The 20,070-nt window shown below is 33.8% G+C and overlaps 1 protein-coding gene across 3 annotated transcripts in view; it reads left to right on the top strand.

Moving 5' to 3' along the window:
* The first annotated feature begins 354 nt into the window (after window positions 1-354).
* Window positions 355-20,070, top strand: part of LOC134248163 (dromaiocalcin-2-like) — a 48,591-nt gene continuing 28,875 nt past the window's right edge. The window contains exons 1-3 of one of the 3 annotated variants that reach the window (XM_062730587.1): window positions 355-406; window positions 1,146-1,325; window positions 4,555-4,921. In XM_062730587.1, coding sequence (XP_062586571.1) covers window positions 364-406; window positions 1,146-1,325; window positions 4,555-4,832 — 501 coding nt within the window. In that variant the 5' untranslated portion in view covers window positions 355-363 and the 3' untranslated portion in view covers window positions 4,833-4,921. Of the gene's footprint in view, window positions 407-1,145; window positions 1,326-4,554; window positions 4,922-20,070 lie in introns of those variants that run through there. The other 2 variants (XM_062730588.1, XM_062730590.1) reach the window with 2 other exon arrangements.

Genomic DNA, 20,070 nt, shown 5'->3' with positions numbered 1-20,070 from the left:
TATAGGTTCTATATAAGGTCCGACCAGATATAGCAATACTTGTCAACAATCCATAGTATCAACAGTAAGTAAATTATATTTTATCATTCTCCTTACTTATATTTTAACTTTTTGATGGATAGAAAATATTTAAATTGGTTTCAGTTGTGAGGCATAATGACATTTTTTTGATTGAATATTTTTAACTGTTTAGGAAAATGATCATTTTTTTTCAAAACATTTTGTTTATCTCATAATCCTATAATGAAGTAATATCTAAATAGAAAGAGAAAATATTATAATGATGGATATTATTTAAAAGGTAGATGCACTTCAGAATACATTTACTTAATATATTATTCATCTTTTTTTTTTTATTTACAGATGAAATCTTTTTTTGCCGTTTTGCTGACTGTGTTCATGCTCGGTAGGTTCATAGGGAATTAATTTAATTAAGTTTTGTAATTAATGAAATTAAGATACACTGTATCCTCTGAATTTATCGAGATGAGTTAAGGAATTAACTGCAAAAACGGTAGAGGAAAAATACAGTGTTATAGTTTTGTTGAAGGCAACACTAGTTAAATGACAAATATTAATTTTATCCGAATACGATAAGTGTTGCAACCAAATTTATCGTTGAACCAGGTTTGTAGCACAATATCATGTTAACCATAGAGCGTTTTATCTACTTAATACCATACATGTAAAATCACTTTTTAAAGAAGGGTGATAAATACCGTGTTATAATATTTTATGCTTTAAAGATATCCACAATTCAATGCTATCTACGCAATTTTGCAAATATTTCAAAGTACAGTATTATGTCCATTTACATAAAAAATTCTTTGAATCTTGCTTTTGAACAATAATGATCCAAGGCCGCTACTGTCGTCAACTTAAAAGATACCCAACTTCTATTCGGGAAAATTAAATTTTTGAAGGTTATATGAGGATTTGTAAATGGTATGGAAATGAGCGGAAACCCCATGCATGAATGAGATTTTGAGTATCTATATCAAATATATTTGTGGCAGCTTGTGCAGGACTGTTTTTGACTTTAACAGTAACACCTTTACATTTGTTCCAGCTTGTTCTTTATATAATGTCAACATTATGAAATACATGTAGTCATCTATAATAAATGATATTTCGTTTCCTTGCAGACACAACCTTTGGGGTTAGAAGATTTCGTGTCTTTGATTACAACAGATACGGCAGTCGCGTGCGAACATGGGAGCAAGCCCGTGCTGCATGCCGCAAACTCGGTCGAGGATGGGATCTGGTGAAAATCGATGATAGGGCAGAGGATAACGCTATCAAAACAATTTTGATGCAGGAGTGCAGTAAGAACCTTATATTTCATTTGATTTTACAATAGATTATGTTCTCATATTACTGCGCATTACTTGAAAGAACCATATTTAGAACCTTTATTATATACCCATCAATTTCCTTGTTTTTGTTACTGTTAATTTTACAGAATTTGATCCGATTTTCCGGATCACCACACTGTAGTTTTCTGAATCCATATCACCCCTCTCTGAAACTGATGACGTTACACAAAAACATGACGTTATTTTTCTTGCGCGTTAAAAAGTCCCTTGTTATTATGCTTTGTTTTATGGATAAATATTATACAATTGATCTCTTAAGTTTTATTCTGCTATATTAAGCTAGTTATTAGGGGGTATATAATAAAATTATCATTATAACAGTAACTTGATCCGAAGAGCCGTATCACGTCGAGTTGACAGGCGCGGATCATCAGATCAAACGCGACGCTTCGCGTCTCGTTATATCTGATGATCAGCGCCTGTCAACTCGACGTGATACGACCATTTGGATCAAGTTCCTGTTATAATAATATATATTTATTATATACCTAAAGTGTATCACTCAATTTCACTGTTGATTTTACACTATCACGTGACGTCGTGATCCGACTTTTCGGATCACCACACTGTGGTTTTCTGAATCCATATCACCACTCTTTGAAACTAATGACATAGTACGTAATAACATGCGTTATTTTTCTTGCGCGTTAAAAAGTCCCTTGTAATTATGCTTTGTTTTATGGACAAATATTATACGAACGATCTCTAAAGTTTTGTTTTACTATATTTTGTTAGTTAAGAGGGGACATATAATGAATTTATCATTATAACAGTAACTTGATCCGAAGAGCCGCATCAAGTCTCGTTGACAGGCGCGGATCATCAGATCAAACTCGACGCTTCGTGTCTCGTTAGATCAAATGATCTGCGCCTGTCATCTCGATATGATACGACCCTTCGGATCAAGTTACTCTTAATAAATATATATTTATTTTTTAAAACTGACCAGAAATTATTCATCGGTCACTCCGTAAAACCCCTGTCACACCGGGGCTGCATCCTCAAGGCGAATACACGAGGTTCTTAAAAAAATAAAAACGCCGAGGTGAGCACAGTAGAGTGTCCTACAGCGCCGTGACAACGTAGCGAAAAACATGTATCCACTAAACGCCGTAGGGTCGCGTAGGGCTTAAAGAACGCAAGAGGAAGGTGCGCACTTCGTTTGAGCATGCACAAAGTACGCACCGTGTGATCGCCGTCTGGTAAGAACGCAGTAGAAACGTAAGTATGATCGCCGAAGCAGCGCGGTGAGATCTGCAACAATGCAGTGTGAGCTCTGTACGAACGCCTTGAAGACGAAAATGATCACATCATGTACGCAGTGATAGTAGACCGCACTTCCACGGCACGGATAGTCCTTGGAGATGTCACTGCTCTTCTATCGCGCTTTTACGCCGCTTCTGATGAGATTTATCGTGTTGCTATTATCATATCGTATTATCATTATATAAATGGTGCCTGTTTTTGAGGGTAACAGTTGAAGTTGACACCCTAAGGAAAACCATTGTCAACCGACGCGTCAGCGGCACCATTTATTTTATTATACTGAATGTCTTCTTGATTTACTATTATCAGCAATACAAATCGTCGATCGCATTTTCGTTCACGTTTAGAAAGCTTTCAAACTCCCCGCTACTTCGGAAAAGATTTACTGACCTCTTTATTGTCTATTTGATACTCTACGAGTCCTTTAACATCTAAAGTTTCGTTATTTCTGCACTTGCAAGCATCTTTCGTCTGTCATTTGTTGTTTTCGAGTAAACTACATCGGACGCAAGCTTTTATTCCGGTTCTTTCAAACGCGCAACTGACGTTTTGAGAATTCTACGGTGAACCGTACGCGCATAATTTCCACGAAAGTGGCAATACCGTTGTGTTACCCGTTGTCACGTGTTGTTAACCGCGTCTAAACCAATCAGGTTTTAGTATTTAACATGAAAGTATAATAAATGGTATTATCGACTGCGATTACACAGCGACAGGGTTGTCACTGCAGTCACTGCGCTCTTCTGGCGTTTCTACAGCGTCTGTTGGCGATCACAATGCGCTTTTACTGCGTTGATAAAGCATAGTCAGCCAGTTAAAAAAAAAACAACACACAAACAAACAAGAGGAATGGCCTCATAATTGCACTGAACAAGAGCATGGTAGTAGAATTGGGAGGAAGTAAAATTTACACCAGAACTTGTTCTGTTGTTTCGATGGAATTGCGGTCGAATTACTCAAATTTTATAACACCTAGTAGTGTGTGTGTTTTTTTCGTTCATATTAAAATCAAAGAGATAAAAATGCATATGAATTGATAAAATTAAAAAATATATGTCAACAATTTAGTACTAAATAGATCATTTTAATAAAAGAATATTTCTGGACACAAAAAGAAGTTTTTTCATTTTGTAATCTTTAATAAAAATGTCACATACCTTCTGATTATTTATCCATGGGTGAAGAACGCATTGTAAACGTATTGAGAACGCAGCCGGTGCAGTGAGAACGCCGTGAACTCTTAACAAGCCATGAAAACTCCGCGTAAGCGCAGTCAATTGCCAAGAGACCTCGGTGGAAGCGCAATAGCATACCGCGAGAATGCCATAGAAACGCGTCGGTCGCCGTAGGCAAGCCATGAAATCTTCACATTGTAGACATTTTAAAAGAAAGCTGTGCAATTTCCCCTGTAATTCCAGGGCGATTGTACAAAATTAAAAACGCATTCATGACTCCGTGTAGACACAGCTTGGTGTGACAAGACCTTCATTGATCATGTTTTTAGGGTGGCGATCTCGGTTTACTGCAAACATTCCATTGAAAAAAGCCTTTACCTCTAAAGCGTTTCAAAGACCCTCTTTAAGGCGGAACCAGGCAAATCGCCGGTGCACAATCTACACCAAACCGAAAGAAATAGAAGTTTTTCTTTATATACGTCCAAGTCACTGAATGTGGAGAACCCTTGATTTTTCAATATTTGAATTCTAGTGCTACGGTATCACATACAAAGAAAATTACTATTTGATTCGGGGTAGGTTGATATTGAAAAGAAATATTCTGTTGGGTTTTGATTGCAAATCTTTAATAATTAACCTTTTTTGGCATGGGTAAAGAAAAATTTATAACCAGAAATTGTTAATTTTTTAAAATTAATCAATTTATCTAACTTTATCAAATTATATCTGTAATTTAGCTCCAGATGAACATGATGGTTGGTTTATTGGTGGAAAATCTATTAATGGCAGATGGAGATGGGCAGATTACTCTAGGATGACATATTCAAACTTTCCTCTAACCTATATAAGTTCTGTGGGTTTGACAGGTCGTGGTCGTCCACAGTCGACCGTGGTTAGATACGCTGTCATTTTCAAAAGAAATTTTCAGTGGGGATCCGTAAATGCCCGTCAACGATCGGGAATGGGATACATTTGTGAAATTCAATGTAGTGACCATTTCTTCCCTGTGCCTTAAGCTGACACTATTGGGAAAGCAGTTGGAAGATTTGAGGCACCCAATTTTTCATATATACCTGTAAAAATGAAAATAAATATATTTAATAATTTATATCTTCATCATTTTTAGATCACCCTTTGTTGAGAGATTTTCTAATCAAAATCTGTCCGTTGTCTGTTATTGTCGTCGATGAAACAAACCTTTCACATTTTCATCTTCTTCTCAAGAGCCACTGGGCCAATATCAATCTATCTTGCCATAAAGTACCTTTGGGTGAAGAGGATTCAAGTTTGTTCAAATGAAAGACCACGCTCTCTTCCAGAGGGAGATAACTGAATTAGCGAAAAAAATTAATGGCATCTTTTAAAAATCTTCTTCTCTAGAACCACTAGGCCAGGAAAAAAGGAAACTCACTATATATATATATATATATATATATATATATATATATATATATATATATATATATATATATATATATATATATATATATATATATATATGGGGTACTGATACATGTATATGGGGCTATGAAGATCTTGATATTATTGAACGTATGTATCTTAAGTTTTTAAAGTATGTATTTTATTTTATTTGAAAAGTTCTACGCCATCGTACATGGTCTATTGTGAAACAGGTCACTTTCCTTTGTATATCTCGGTGTATTGTAGAATGATTTCTTATTGGGCAAAGCTTAATTTTTTCCGGCCCGCCAAATTAAATTGTAAATGTTTTATATAAGTATATGTTTAACAGTATTGTGATGGAAACTTAACAAATCCATGGTTAGACTGTATACAGAAAACATGTAATATGTGTGGTTTATCAAATATACGGTACGAACAGGCTGTCAATATGAATTGTAAATGGCCACTGTGAAACAAATATTACAAGATCAATCTATTCAAAAGTGGCCCTGTGACGTAAATAACTCTTCAACAGGACAGATCTACAAAATATTTAAACAAAACTTTTGATTAGAACATTATATTGATAAGATAGAAAAAAATATTTATAAAATTTCGTACTGCAAATCATCATTTACCAGTAGAGACTGGAAGATGACATGGTATACCACTGTGTGATAGAATATATAAACTTTGCAACAGTACTCAAACTGCTGATGAATTTAACTGAATGTAAGGAATGTTAAACCTTACCTAACATGAGAAAAAATTACCTTGGTTATTTTTATTCACACAGACCAAATGTAAATATGTAAATAGTGTTTGGTTGTTTAATAGTTGTGCTTGTTTTTTTGTTTTTTGGTTTTGTTTTTTGGTTCTCTTTTTCCTTTGTTCTTATGACTTTTTAACTTTTTCTTTGTCCTGTCAGGAAGGGACAGGGCGTCCCGAAAATTTGACGATTTTTTTTGTTCCTGTCATTAGTCATTTTAAGTGCTTGAACCTGAAAATTTCCCTGTGTTACAACAGGACAGAATATTTTGTCCTTAGATATGAAGCAATTTATAATTTCGAATATATTTTAACTTTGTATATTGTCATAGAACTTTGGTCGAAACTATCTGTTCGGTCAAACATACCGTTGAAATTTGAAGTGTACGAGGGTTGTTAGAAAAGTTCGCGGACACATTGAATTACAGAAAATCTATTGTTTACTGTGAAGTATGACCTATGACTGAATGAATTCCTACATTTTGTTTATTGGTATGTAAAAAATCAGGTCAATATAATAAAATCTTAAAATTTTACAACTATTTTTACTATGGGGTTATGGGATTCACGGAGCAATCACTTGACGTAAGGCGACGTGACAACCAGATTTCAACCCTTTAAGCTTTGTCTCAGTTCTATGAATCTTTAATTTCTTTATATTTTTCTCATATTTTTTCTACTTTAAAATTGAATACCTATATCAAGACATGTTACTTTTCAACTATAATGTCTTTTTATCTGTTTCGGATATTATTGAGATCTTAAAAAATAAAAAGGCTGTGCATTCAATCGATCAGGTATGGAAACTATGCAAAACATAGGCGAAACGCAACGTCCATGCGATAGAGGGGTATTGAAGTATCGATGTAGTTAATCATGTAAAATGTTTCTCCTTCCATTCTTATGAAACTTGTTCTTTGTATGTGTAGGATATTCCCGGCAGCATCTTAAACATTTTAGTCTCTTTTTAGACATTTTCCTGTCTGCACACATAATTTTTACGTAGTGCACTGCTCCATGACGCTCAATGACGTTCCGATTTTTGGCTGTGTTCTTACGCGTTGATCATTTATAAACAGCTATAAAACAGCCATATACCCTCCAATTTAGTTCAAAATTTTCCCCAGTGACGTTTCCTGCATACTTTAGCGGCAGGTAAAATATCATAATTCTCTTGGCACTACAATTGTGCAATTTTTAATTTTAATAAAGAGTCTTTGTGATGTAAACGTGCCACAATGCAGCATGCTCCGTGAAGCAAGATTTATCAAAATAAAAATGCCGTATATTTTTCAATAATCACCGGAGAGCACCAAATTTTTGTATATTTATTGGAAAATATGTCAAGATTATATCTGGAAAGTTTGACCGGTTTCATGGAAATAGCGCGATCACAATGGAACTTGTCCGCGAACTTTTCTAACACCCCTCGTATATTGTATTTTATATTCTGGCGAATAATGCATGGTTAATAAACAATGACAAAGTGGAACATGACTTAAGTACAAAGATTATTTCATAAAAAGACTACTAACTTATAAATGCTTGATTTTCTCCTTTAGATAATCCACAAACAGTTATGAACAGGTATTGTACATGGGAATAGAACCGAGAGACCCCTCCCCTCCCCGAAAAAAAAATATATAACCGACGTTTAAAATACTGTATAAAAACGCAGCTACTTTATGCTTGTGCTCCCTCAATTAAAATAGTCTTTTTTATGGCTAGCCAAAGATTTCTTTTTCTTCTTTTTTGACAGATTCCTCAAACTGAGAATATTTGGTTGCTCCCCCCCCCATACACACATACACATCTAAAACTGCTTTCTTTGAGCCCGTTTAGTGACCTAAATAAAATAAGGTAGGCACCAGCTGGCGCCTTATAAAATAAAGGTAGTCGAAAGGCAATTTTTTAAAGGCGCATACTTTAAAAAGTATAATAATCATTACTGGAGTATGTGTTTACTAATCAGAATAAAAAAGAAAATGGTGACTAAGAAAAAACACGGCTATTTCTAATATTTATAATTACCTCCTCTTCAAAAATGTTCTTTTCGCTTCTTCAAAAAAATTTTTTTTAGAAGTGTATAACATGTAATATGAAAAGAGGCTTAAGGTAATGTGAATAAACCTCACCATCTAATGCATCACCCAGAAGAGATATTGTCTACCATAATATGTCTACCATATGAATGCTGTTTTATTTCTATGAAGTTATATTTTTAATATTAAAAGAACACATTTTTTATACAAGACACTTTATATATAAAGCATGCCCCCTTTAATGAAGTTGTTGGCACAGATTTATAATGCACGTGAGTTTAGATTTTGAAAGCTGTCAAAAGTAACTTCCCCCTAAATGAACACAGCGCACACTACGAGTGGTAAATATACGTTTCCTTACTGACGTTCACAATCCGTATTTTCCTCTATTTGTCCGCTTTTTAAAAGCATTGAAAGTGATATTAAGAAGTTTGAAATGAGAAAGTTAGGGCGAGTTACTTTCGTTCATAAAATGTCGGTGTTTCTCTATTGAGGGAAAAGTCTGCAGTCTGCTGTAAATTGTCAGGTGTCTAAGATTCCGATAATGTTCATATGCAGACCTATTGTTGTTTCCATATAAAGTAAAAAGTGTTAAAAAATTATTATACGTAAACAGAGGAAAATACTTGTTGTGGCCTTCAAATCGACATTCAGATATATCTGTATATCGACGACGTATTTTTAATTAGCAATGCTTATTTCCACTCTTGTGCATATATGGTATATCCGTTCATTCGATATGCAAGAGCATGCTCTACGTATGTACAATTTCTAAAATGGGTAAATTATTGACAAACAAGTTGATGAAAAAGAAAATCGACAGTCTTGTTTAAAGTCATTATTTTGTACGTTTTATGGTCGATATAATGACCTTGTTAGCAAATACAATTTATCAGTGAGTCAAATGCTGACTGACGTTTTTCATACTAATTATGAATCCATTATTTACACACTAAATTGTCGACGGAATATTCCGTTATTTCCCGATCAAGGAGCACAAGGTATGACCGGTCGGCAGTGGATGCTCACTCCTTTATGGCATCTGATTCCACTTCTGATTTCTCGGAGATGCATGTTTGCTCTGCTCCTAAATTAGTATTTTTAATGTACTTTTAAGCTTCAATGCTGTAAATTATCTCTATATAGATTAGTATTTCATTATTTTTATCTCAATATATTTCATATCATAAGTTATAGAGAGAAAAATTTTTAAAGCTGTTTTTCAGGCATGGCATATCAGGAGGACCTAAATTACCGACAGTGTTTTATTTCTCTATAGCACGATGTATATAACAATAAAATACAAGCTTTCAAGCCAATAACTAAAAATGTTTTGTTTGATGTACTCCGACCGACCCGTCAAAACCACCCAATTTTTTCCAGCTCTTTGAATTTTCAAATTTAAAAAATTAAGTTCAAAGAAATGGACATTATTTAATTGTAAAGCTCAAATATATTTTCTCTAGGATGTTTACAATTGAAATTTACATAGCTAAAAATATTGAATCTGTTTTGCTTTCCGATGTGTAATGCAAACATCAATAAATTGCTCACTCTGCGATTTTTAAGACAATTGATCAAAAGTGATCGTAAGGAGTAAATCCTTTCGTCGCAAATTCGAATCCCACTGTTGGACGTGGAGACCGGTCCTTCAGATGAGACCATAAAAAACTAAGGTCCCGTGTCGCAGTAGGTGTTGGCACGAAAAAGACCCCTCTCTGCTCAATGGCCCTGAATTCCAAGTAAATGTCAAATTTTGTAGCTCTCCACCAGCAGGTGTTGGCTCTCTATATGAGTGTAAAAAATGCTCGAGTGGGACGTTAAACAACAAACAATCAATCAATCGTCACCTGCATACGTAGTTCATATATCTCAGTTGAAGCGATAAGCAAGAGAATGCTCTACGAATTAACAATTCAAATAAGTTGATGACATAAGATAACCAGCAGTTTTGTTTAAAGATATCATTTCGAAAGTTCTATGGTCGGTGCAATGACCTTGTCAGCAAATACAATTTATCACCGAATCAAATACTGACTGACGTTTTCACACTAACTGTTTGGCCATTATTTATACACTTTGACGACGGATATTTCCATTATTTCCCGATCATATGACAAAGAACACTCAGCGGGTGTGACCGGTCGGCAGGGGATGCTCACTCCTCCATGGCACCTGATCCGATCTCTGATGTTTTGAGGTCAGTGTTTGCTCTACTCCTGTTTTGTATTGTTTGTATCTCCATATGTTTCATCACGATGGATTAAACAGATCACTAATGTTACGGTTTTTTTGTACTGCCAAATTTATATATATATATATATATATATATATATATATATATATATATATATATATATATATATATATATATATATATATATATATATATATATATATATATATATATTAAAAAATGGTAAAAAGAAAACACAAAAATCCTCAGTTAAGCTTTAGCGCTTTCATTTTCAATCTTCAGAAGCTTATAATAGTATCATAGTAACAGTGATTATGACGTCATGTTAAGCGGAACGTTAAATGTTTATTATGACGTCATAGATACAATATGACAAAAGTACGGGGAAATCACAAGTAATTTATAAAACACTATTAAGTTTTGGCTGAAAAATACTAATAAAATGTTTTTCTTTTTCCCGTCTCTGGATATCAGTGGCACAATTGAGTTTATAGAAAGGGAAAATTCTGAATTGTTTTTTACCACACGCCTCCAGGTGCGAACTTAATTGAATTTGTCTGTATTCGGGTGTACTAATGTGTTGCTTATGTACACGTACACGGGCACGGAGAGTGTTGCTGGTTTCACCAATATAATATTCCTTGCATCCAGGACATGTAATGACATAAATGACATTTTTTGTATCGCATGACATGTTTTCTTTAACTCTAAATTCACGCCCATTGAAATTATAACTGGTCCCTTCTGTAATGTATTCACATGTACCGCATCGAGGGTTCTTACACTTAGAGACTGTATAAGTATGGTCGTTGAATTTGGAAGAACAAAGTATTCTCTTTAGGTTTTTGGGTTGGCGTTTACTGTTGATAAAACGACAATTCTTGTATACGTTTTTCGTTTGTTCGTCCTCTCTAAGTACGTTGTTCAATTCATGAATAATTGAACTCACGTTTTGATTTCTCGGGTTATGCGTGTGCACAAATGGAATTATTTCAACGTCATTCGCACGTCGTATGTTTAAAAGTAACTGACTTCTATCGCACTCCTTGGCTTTCTTTATACCATTATCTACAAGTTGTTCTGGATATTTTTGGTTTAATAAATACAATTTTAATTCCTCCAGTCGAATATCCCTGATATTGGTATTACTCACAATGGTGCATATCCTTCTTGCGAGGTTATATGGTATAGCTGTTTTAGTGTGATGGGGATGGCTTGATCCAAAATGCAGATATTGGTGTGTGTCGGTTGGTTTATAGTAAATATCCGTATTTAAGCTGGTATTATCCTTTGTTACAAGAACATCGAGGAATGGCATTTGCAAATCATCTGTTTCCATCGTGAATTTAATATCCGAATTCATTTGGTTAAGTAAATCATAAAACTCCGTTAGTTTATCGACATCCTCCTCCCATAAGATAAAACAATCGTCTAAAAATCTTTTCCATTTAGACCGTATTTTGTTTGCAGATTCTATCCCCCACAACGTACACAGTTGATCATGTAATTTATGTTCTAGATAACCAAGGGTTAATGTTGCATAGGTAGGTGCGACTTTTGTCCCCATTGCTGTTCCCTTAATTTGGAGGTAATGATGGTCTGCAAACTCAAACGTATTGTTATCTAGAACTAATTTTAGAGCCTCTAGGATGAAGTCCCGTTGAAACCTGTTGTTAAGAACATCGGGATAATTTTCAGTCCAGAATTTGACAGCTAGCAATCCCAATTCTGTAGGAATATTTGTATACAAACTTACAACATCCAGTGTGACAAGTTTGGTGTTAGAGGTGACATGAGTAGGTAAATGATTTATAAAATCAAGATCGTCTCTCACAAAGCTGGGTACTTTTTGACAATATGGTTTTAAAAGTATATCCAATAAATGACTCAGTCTTTGCGTTGAAGAGTTCGGTCCTCCTACAATTGGTCTGAAGCTTAAATCAGCGGGATCAGCACATGTAATACATATACTATTTTGCTCTTTTATGGCATCCTTTATAATTTTAGACTTGTGCACTTTAGGTAAACCATAGAATTGACTCTCTCGGAATTCAAAGTTTGTCAGGTAGTCCTTTTCCTTATCTGTTAAGCCTTCCGATAGCGGTCCATATACTAAGTTTTTTATTTTTGTAATTGTTTTCTTCTCATGACAGTTGCGCAATTTTTCATAAAAATTATTGTCTTGCAACATTTGTAAAATTTTACTTTTGTAAAAATCCTTATTCATAAGGACGACTCCGCCTCCTTTATCGGCCTCTTTGATTATGATGGTAGGGTCATCGCTGAGGTTTTTAAGAGCCTTTTCTTCTTCCTTAGAAAGGTTTGGTTTAATAGTCCTGGGTTTATTTGGGAAATGAATATTTTCCAATGTGTCGCAAACAGCATCCAAAGTTTTATTTCTTCCTCGTTTTGGGTTAAACTTGGATTTGTTTCTAACATAGGTATGTTTCTTTGCGTCTGTAGACTCGGAATCAGATTCACTGGTATCACTTTCATGAAAATATTCACGTAGCCTGAGTCGCCGAGTATAAGCTTTTATATCCGTTTTAAGCTCTTGATTATTTACTTGAGGCGTAGGGGTGTATTTTAGACCCTTAGACAGTAACTTTATTTCGGAATCCATTAGTTGTCTATGGGAGAGATTAAATATTTTTGGTTCCATCTTAATTACATTCTTGGACGTGTCCCCGGCATTGCTGTTGCTTATAATTGTGGCATTTGATTTTTGTATCTTTGACCTTGGTTCATTTTGCCTCCTCCTAAAAAATACTTGTGTACCCCTCTTCCGATGTATGTTGTTTTTTCGTTTCTGTAAAAGTTTGGTTGTTGTTTATTTGTACCATTTCCTCGGTGGTTTTTATGCTTACCGTTATTGTCCCGATTCTGTATGTCTCTGTGCTGCTTAGGAAATGGTCGGTTTTGTGAAATGGCTGAAAGAACTGTAACTCATGTGTTTAGAGTTCTCCTGTTGATTCATCCTTTTATATTTTCGTTTCCCCGAAAAAGTATTCTTTGCTTTTGTTGCATTTTCCATAGGAAGATCCACAGTTTCTGTAGAATTATTTGTTGAGTTGTTTCTAACGGCGGACGCGTAACTTTTCCTAGAGACTTGTCTATTGGACAATTGCTGTAGTCTTGTGTTTTTGGGTTTAAAAAATTCTTTTCATAATCCAAAAGCCAGGTTTCTGTGTATCTCCATCTGTTGTATGAGATTTGTTCCTCCTTTAGGCATTCAGATCTCCACATATCTTGAAGTATTTCTAATATTCTGCCGTTTGCTTTAGTTTTCAGTATGCGTTCCATTTCTAGGTCAATGGACATAACTTTTTTATGGTTGTTTTCTGCCCTCATTCTGAGTAGCTGTATTTTATCACACGGTTCTTAGCTGTCTCAATTCTAACATTTGTTTGTTCTACTGGTTCTCCCCGAATTGGCTTGATTCTGAATTTCCTAGGGATTACGGGATTTTCCAGGTTTACCCATTTTTCGTAATATTCTGCGCGGTTGGCATTACTTATTTGTTTAAAGTAGGTTTGTTTCCTGGAGTTGAGAGTTTGCATCCAATTTACTTTGATCCTTTGTTTAATTCTGGTTGCTTCATTTTGCAAAGCAAGTTCATTAACTTCCCTGTATCAATTGAGTTGGAGACTGATATGAGCTTACCTCAAAATTTGGCGTTGGCACGGTTTTCAAATTTGTTTCTTCTGCATCCACAAAGTGATTTAAATCAAAATTTGAATTGAAACAAATCCAAGTTTAACCCAAAACGAGGAAGAAATAAAACTTTGGATGCTGTTTGCGACACATTGGAAAATATTCATTTCCCAAATAAACCCAGGACTATTAAACCAAACCTTTCTAAGGAAGATAAAAGGCTCTTAAAAACCTTTTGACCCTACCATCATAATCAAAGAAAGGCCGATAAAGGAGGCGGAGTCGTCCTTATGAATAAGGATTTTTACAAAAGTAAAATTTTACAAATGTTGCAAGACAATAATTTTTATGAAAAATTGCGCAACTGTCATGAGAAGAAAACAATTACAAAAAAAAAAACTTAGTATATGGACCGCTATCGGAAGGCTTAACAGATAAGGAAAAGGACTACCTGACAAACTTTGAATTCCGAGAGAGTCAATTCTATGGTTTACCTAAAGTGCACAAGTCTAAAATTATAAAGGATGCCATAAAAGAGCAAAATAGTATATGTATTACATGTGCTGATCCCGCTGATTTAAGCTTCAGACCAATTGTAGGAGGACCGAACTCTTCAACGCAAAGACTGAGTCATTTATTGGATATACTTTTAAAACCATATTGTCAAAAAGTACCCAGCTTTGTGAGAGACGATCTTGATTTTATAAATCATTTACCTACTCATGTCACCTCTAACACCAAACTTGTCACACTGGATGTGTGTTTGTATACAAATATTCCTACAGAATTGGGATTGCTAGCTGTCAAATTCTGGCAAAATTATCCGATGTTCTTAACAACAGGTTTCAACGGGACTTCATCCTAGAGGCTCTAAAATTAGTTCTAGATAACAATACGTTTGAGTTTGCAGACCATCATTACCTCCAAATTAAGGGAACAGCAATGGGGACAAAAGTCGCACCTACCTATGCAACATTAACCCTTGGTTATCTAGAACATAAATTACATGATCAACTGTGTACGTTGTGGGGGATAAAAATTTAACAAAATACGGTCTAAATGGAAAAGATTTTTAGACGATTGTTTTATCTTATGGGAGGAGGATGTCGATAAACTAACGGAGTTTTATGATTTACTTAACCAAATGAATTCGGATATTAAATTCACGATGGAAACAGATGATTTGCAAATGCCATTCCTCGATGTTCTTGTAACAAAGGATAATACCAGCTTAAATACGGATATTTACTATAAACCAACCGACACACACCAATATCTGCATTTTGGATCAAGCCATCCCCATCACACTAAAACAGCTATACCATATAACCTCGCAAGAAGGATATGCACCATTGTGAGTAATACCAATATCAGGGATATTCGACTGGAGGAATTAAAATTGTATTTATTAAACCAAAAATATCCAGAACAACTTGTAGATAATGGTATAAAGAAAGCCAAGGAGTGCGATAGAAGTCAGTTACTTTTAAACATACGACGTGCGAATGACGTTGAAATAATTCCATTTGTGCACACGCATAACCCGAGAAATCAAAACGTGAGTTCAATTATTCATGAATTGAACAACGTACTTAGAGAGGACACACAAAAACGTATACAAGAATTGTCGTTTTATCAACAGTAAACGCCAACCCAAAAACCTAAAGAGAATACTTTGTTCTTCCAAATTCAACGACCATACTTATACAGTCTCTAAGTGTAAGAACCCTCGATGCGGTACATGTGAATACATTACAGAAGGGACCAGTTATAATTTCAATGGGCGTGAATTTAGAGTTAAAGAAAACATGTCATGCGATACAAAAAATGTCATTTATGTCATTACATGTCCTGGATGCAAGGAATATTATATTGGTGAAACCAGCAACACTCTCCGTGCCCGTGTACGTGTACATAAGCAACACATTAGTACACCCGAATACAGACAAATTCAATTAAGTTCGCACCTGGAGGCGTGTGGTAAAAAACAATTCAGAATTTTCCCTTTCTATAAACTCAATTGTGCCACTGATATCCAGAGACGGGAAAAAGAAAAACATTTTATTAGTATTTTTCAGCCAAAACTTAATAGTGTTTTATAAATTACTTGTGATTTCCCCGTACATTTGTCATATTGTATCTATGACGTCATAATAAACATTTAACGTTCCGCTTAACATGACGAGAGATCACTGTTACTATGATACTATTATAAGCTTCTGAAGATTGAAAATGAAAGCGCTAAAGCTTAACTGAGGATTTTTGTGTTTTCTTTTTACCATTTTTTAATATTGTTATCCGATTACTGAGACACTATTTAAATTTTGGATATATATATATATATATATAATTTAATTTCACTTGTATCAAGCAATTTCATTGGCTGAATCATTCAGAGGAACATATAATATTTTGGATAACATAACTTGCCTACGTCACAATGAGTAACGTCAAAAATGTATTACTCCGCTTGACGTTACTTTTAAAATAATGCTCAATTTCAAGTCTTTTTCCGGAGGAAATATTGACTCATTGTCTACACTAGAATTAAATTATACAGAATGAAGCTAATTTCAACTTACGTTATCCGATATAACAAAACTTGGGGCAGTTTACGCTTTTTTATAAACCGCTTCGCGGTTTATAAAGCGTAAACTGCCCCAAGTTATGTTATATCGGATAACATAAGTTGAAATAAGCTTCATTCCTTAAATATTTAAATAATGATAAAAGTTTTATCACATTAAGCTACATGTATTTAAAAAGCCTACTTCCTATCTCTACATGTACCTTTGTATAACCAAATTGAAGTCTTTACTTATTCAAAAACTTGAAAGCATGAAAGCATTGAAACTGGAATGAAATGAACACCTCACGTTGATCAAACTTCTTTTGAATTATTCATAAGTCAGATAAAACTCAAATTTACCTATGACAATACCATATTCTTTATCAAATGTTTTAATCCATACAAATAGTCGAAATTTCGTATATAGTATCTAATACTAGCAACTGCAATGGACAAATTTTTTAAAATTATGTTCATCTCTCATTCTCAATCAAACATTTACATGGACGATTTATTTGCGGTAAATATAAGTTTTTCAACAAATGACTTTTCATATGGTATTTGATAAAGAATTTACGAAATTATAAATAACGTGTTTACTTTCGTATGTTAATAACATGAATGTATGAATTTGATTTAATAGAAGTGTTATTTTGAGACTTGATTTATGTACATACATGTATACTTGTAAAAAAATTATTAATATTTAAATTAACATTGAAGCAATTTATTTGTATTTAAAAAATATAGTATGCAGTTACATGTACATGTACACTGAAAAATACATTTTGAAATGTACCTTGTTTGCAAAAAGTAAAGTTTCTGTGCTTAAACTGTGAAATTAAATACGCAGCTTTGTCATGTTCGTGATCATTGAATCCTGACATTGCAAATTTAGAAAATAAGTAAGTGAAACAAACAATTGAAACAAACAAGTTTACAAATAAATAGGCCGTGAACTTTAATATCTCTATAACATGTACTTGCACTGTTAAAGGATTGATATTTTTCTTGATTTTAGAAAGATATACTTTCAATAAAATGCCGTGAAAAAATCACTTTAATATACTTTGTTGAGTGTTTAAAAAAGAATATTAAGAGATAAACTCCTTGCTTTTTAAAAAATTAAAAAAGCAAATTCAAATGATTCTTCATAAGGTTAACAAGGCTCTGTCTTATTTTTGTTTAAAGATAAAAACTATCATATTTAAAGTAAAATAAGATTAAGAAAATCACTAGGAACTGTCTAATGGTACTGAGAATAAAATTCTTTTTTGTAAAATCTGCTTTGAACGAACATATATTAGTATATTTAACCTATGTAAACAAAAACATGACACGGAACTTTTGTACATAACGAAGTTTTGGAGATCTGTATCTGTCTAGACAACTGAAATTAAAACTTTTGATAATCATTAAATATAAGAACTGTTGACGTACTTTTTTCCATGTGGTCAAACCGCAGAATCTCAATTTCTGTGTAATTCGCGGGTAGAAAATTCACGGACTGTTACTATATGCCTGACATTTATATTACATGTAAGTACGCTTGGACACATATCCGCGGAAACTTTGTGACCGCCTACATAGCGTAAATTAAGATCACGCGGGAAAAGTACTTCAACAAATTTTGTAAGCGTAAAAAGGGAAAAAAATAAATTTGAAAATTTTCAGCTGAAACTGTGTACATGTTCCTTTATAAATCGCTCATGTTTAAGTCTGAATGAGAAGACTGAAAAGGAATACTAACTTCTAAAAGAAAAAGGAACAAATATCAATGAAAAGGGTATGCAATTAAAAAACGTTCATGAAAACTTGTTTCTCAAACTGATGAAAATTTCAAGATTTATCAAATCCTTTATTTCTGCCTTTTTTGATTTGTTGATTGAATGTTGTTTACCGTCCCTCTCGAATATTTTTACTCATATGGAGACGCCACCACTTGCCATTGGAGAATTACAAATTTTGTCCTATACTCCGAATTTAATTCTATTGAGCAGTGAGGGATCTTTTTCGTGCCAGCACCTACTGCGACACAGAAACTCGGTTTATATGGTCTCATCCGAAGGTCAGGTCTCCATGTCCTACATTGGGATTTGAACCCACGCCGTTAGGGTCAACTCTTTACTCCGCGACTCTAGAACAGACGCTCAAATCGCTGCACCATTATTTTTTGTATACAGTATATCTTTATATAAGGGATGGCAATCGATTGCAGAATTGCTAGTTAGTTAACCGCAGAAGGTTCCAACCGATTCGCCGGTTATTCGTATCAAGATATACATTTGACATTTTCTTTCATATTCAGAGAAAGGCTAAAAAGACGTTAGAAGTTACATTTTGTTTATTATTCTTATCGTGGAATTTTATGTACATAAGAGTATATTTCATTTCAATTTAAATAGACAAGAAAAAATTACAAAAAAACCTTGAATCTTGCTTGAGAAATCAGACAGGGATAATTTTCCAACGGAAAATGTTAAAAACGTTAATTCTACGTTGTCACCATAATCAGAACTAGTCTATGTCTTAACTCTCATGTTATTTAAAATTTCCAACGTTCTTTATAATAATAATTTTATAGATAACGGCAAATCAAATATAGACATACTATAATTTAAGGTGCTTAACGGTGTTTTTTTTTATATCATAAAAAGACCACAGGACTATCTGGGTAATGGCATTATACATATATAAACAGTAATTAACACTTGACGTATACACTAATTACCCTACGATCTCATTCTGGAGAGCTATAATTATTTTTTTCGACTAACCAATTACGGATTCTCTAACCGATTAGCATAGTTCCGATCGATTAATCGATTTACACGTTACAAAATGACATTCCTACAGTATATATCCATATAAACCGTTTTAGAAATGGTTCATACGCAGATCACGCTCTTGCTTATCAAATCAACTGAGAGATATAAACCCTGTATGCAGGCGATGAAGGTATATTGTTGCATAAGTAAGGGAAGTTGACGATTGAAAAAATTAGTCACCACGTTTATCATAAAGTTTGGTTTTAAGATAATCATGAACGTCAATTTTGCAAGTAAAAATATATAGATATGGAATATATGTGTTAGACTCTGTGTTATCTTTTATTTAAAGGGATCTATGCCGCATCGACATAAGAATGGAAATAAATATGGTTTATTGTCAATAGGTCGTCTATTTATTTATCTTCATTTCGAGTTAAAGGCCACAGCAAGTGTTTTCATCTTTTTCTTGTATAACATTTTGAACTAAAACTGCTTTATACGAAAACGAAAAATCGTACTGTTAATAACGGCACTTAACTTCAATATATTGTTGAAAGACCTGGTCACCAAAAACCACATAGATATTGTCAATCAGAGTCAATTTAAGCAAATTTTTTTCATAGTATTTCTGTGTTTAATTAGAAAACAAAATAATTTTGCAAATGACCAGTGACAAGGTAGGTCAATGTTTGAGTTCAATTTTTATTGAAAAGTAACTTCAATGATAACTCATTTTTATCATAGCCAGTAAGACATACCTGAATGAGAAAAAGACAAGTAACAAAACTTTGCTTACATCAATCCAGTTTAAGCTAACTTTTTATTTTGAACATAAAATGTTGTATTAT

Source organism: Saccostrea cucullata, unplaced genomic scaffold, assembly GCF_032062105.1.
Source record: "Saccostrea cucullata isolate Sc308-1 unplaced genomic scaffold, CSIRO_AGI_Scuc_v1 ctg1130, whole genome shotgun sequence".
Classification (NCBI taxonomy): Eukaryota; Metazoa; Mollusca; class Bivalvia; order Ostreida; family Ostreidae; genus Saccostrea; species Saccostrea cuccullata.
Note: the sequence above shows the minus strand (reverse complement) of the source record. Positions and strands in the feature narration are given on the sequence as shown.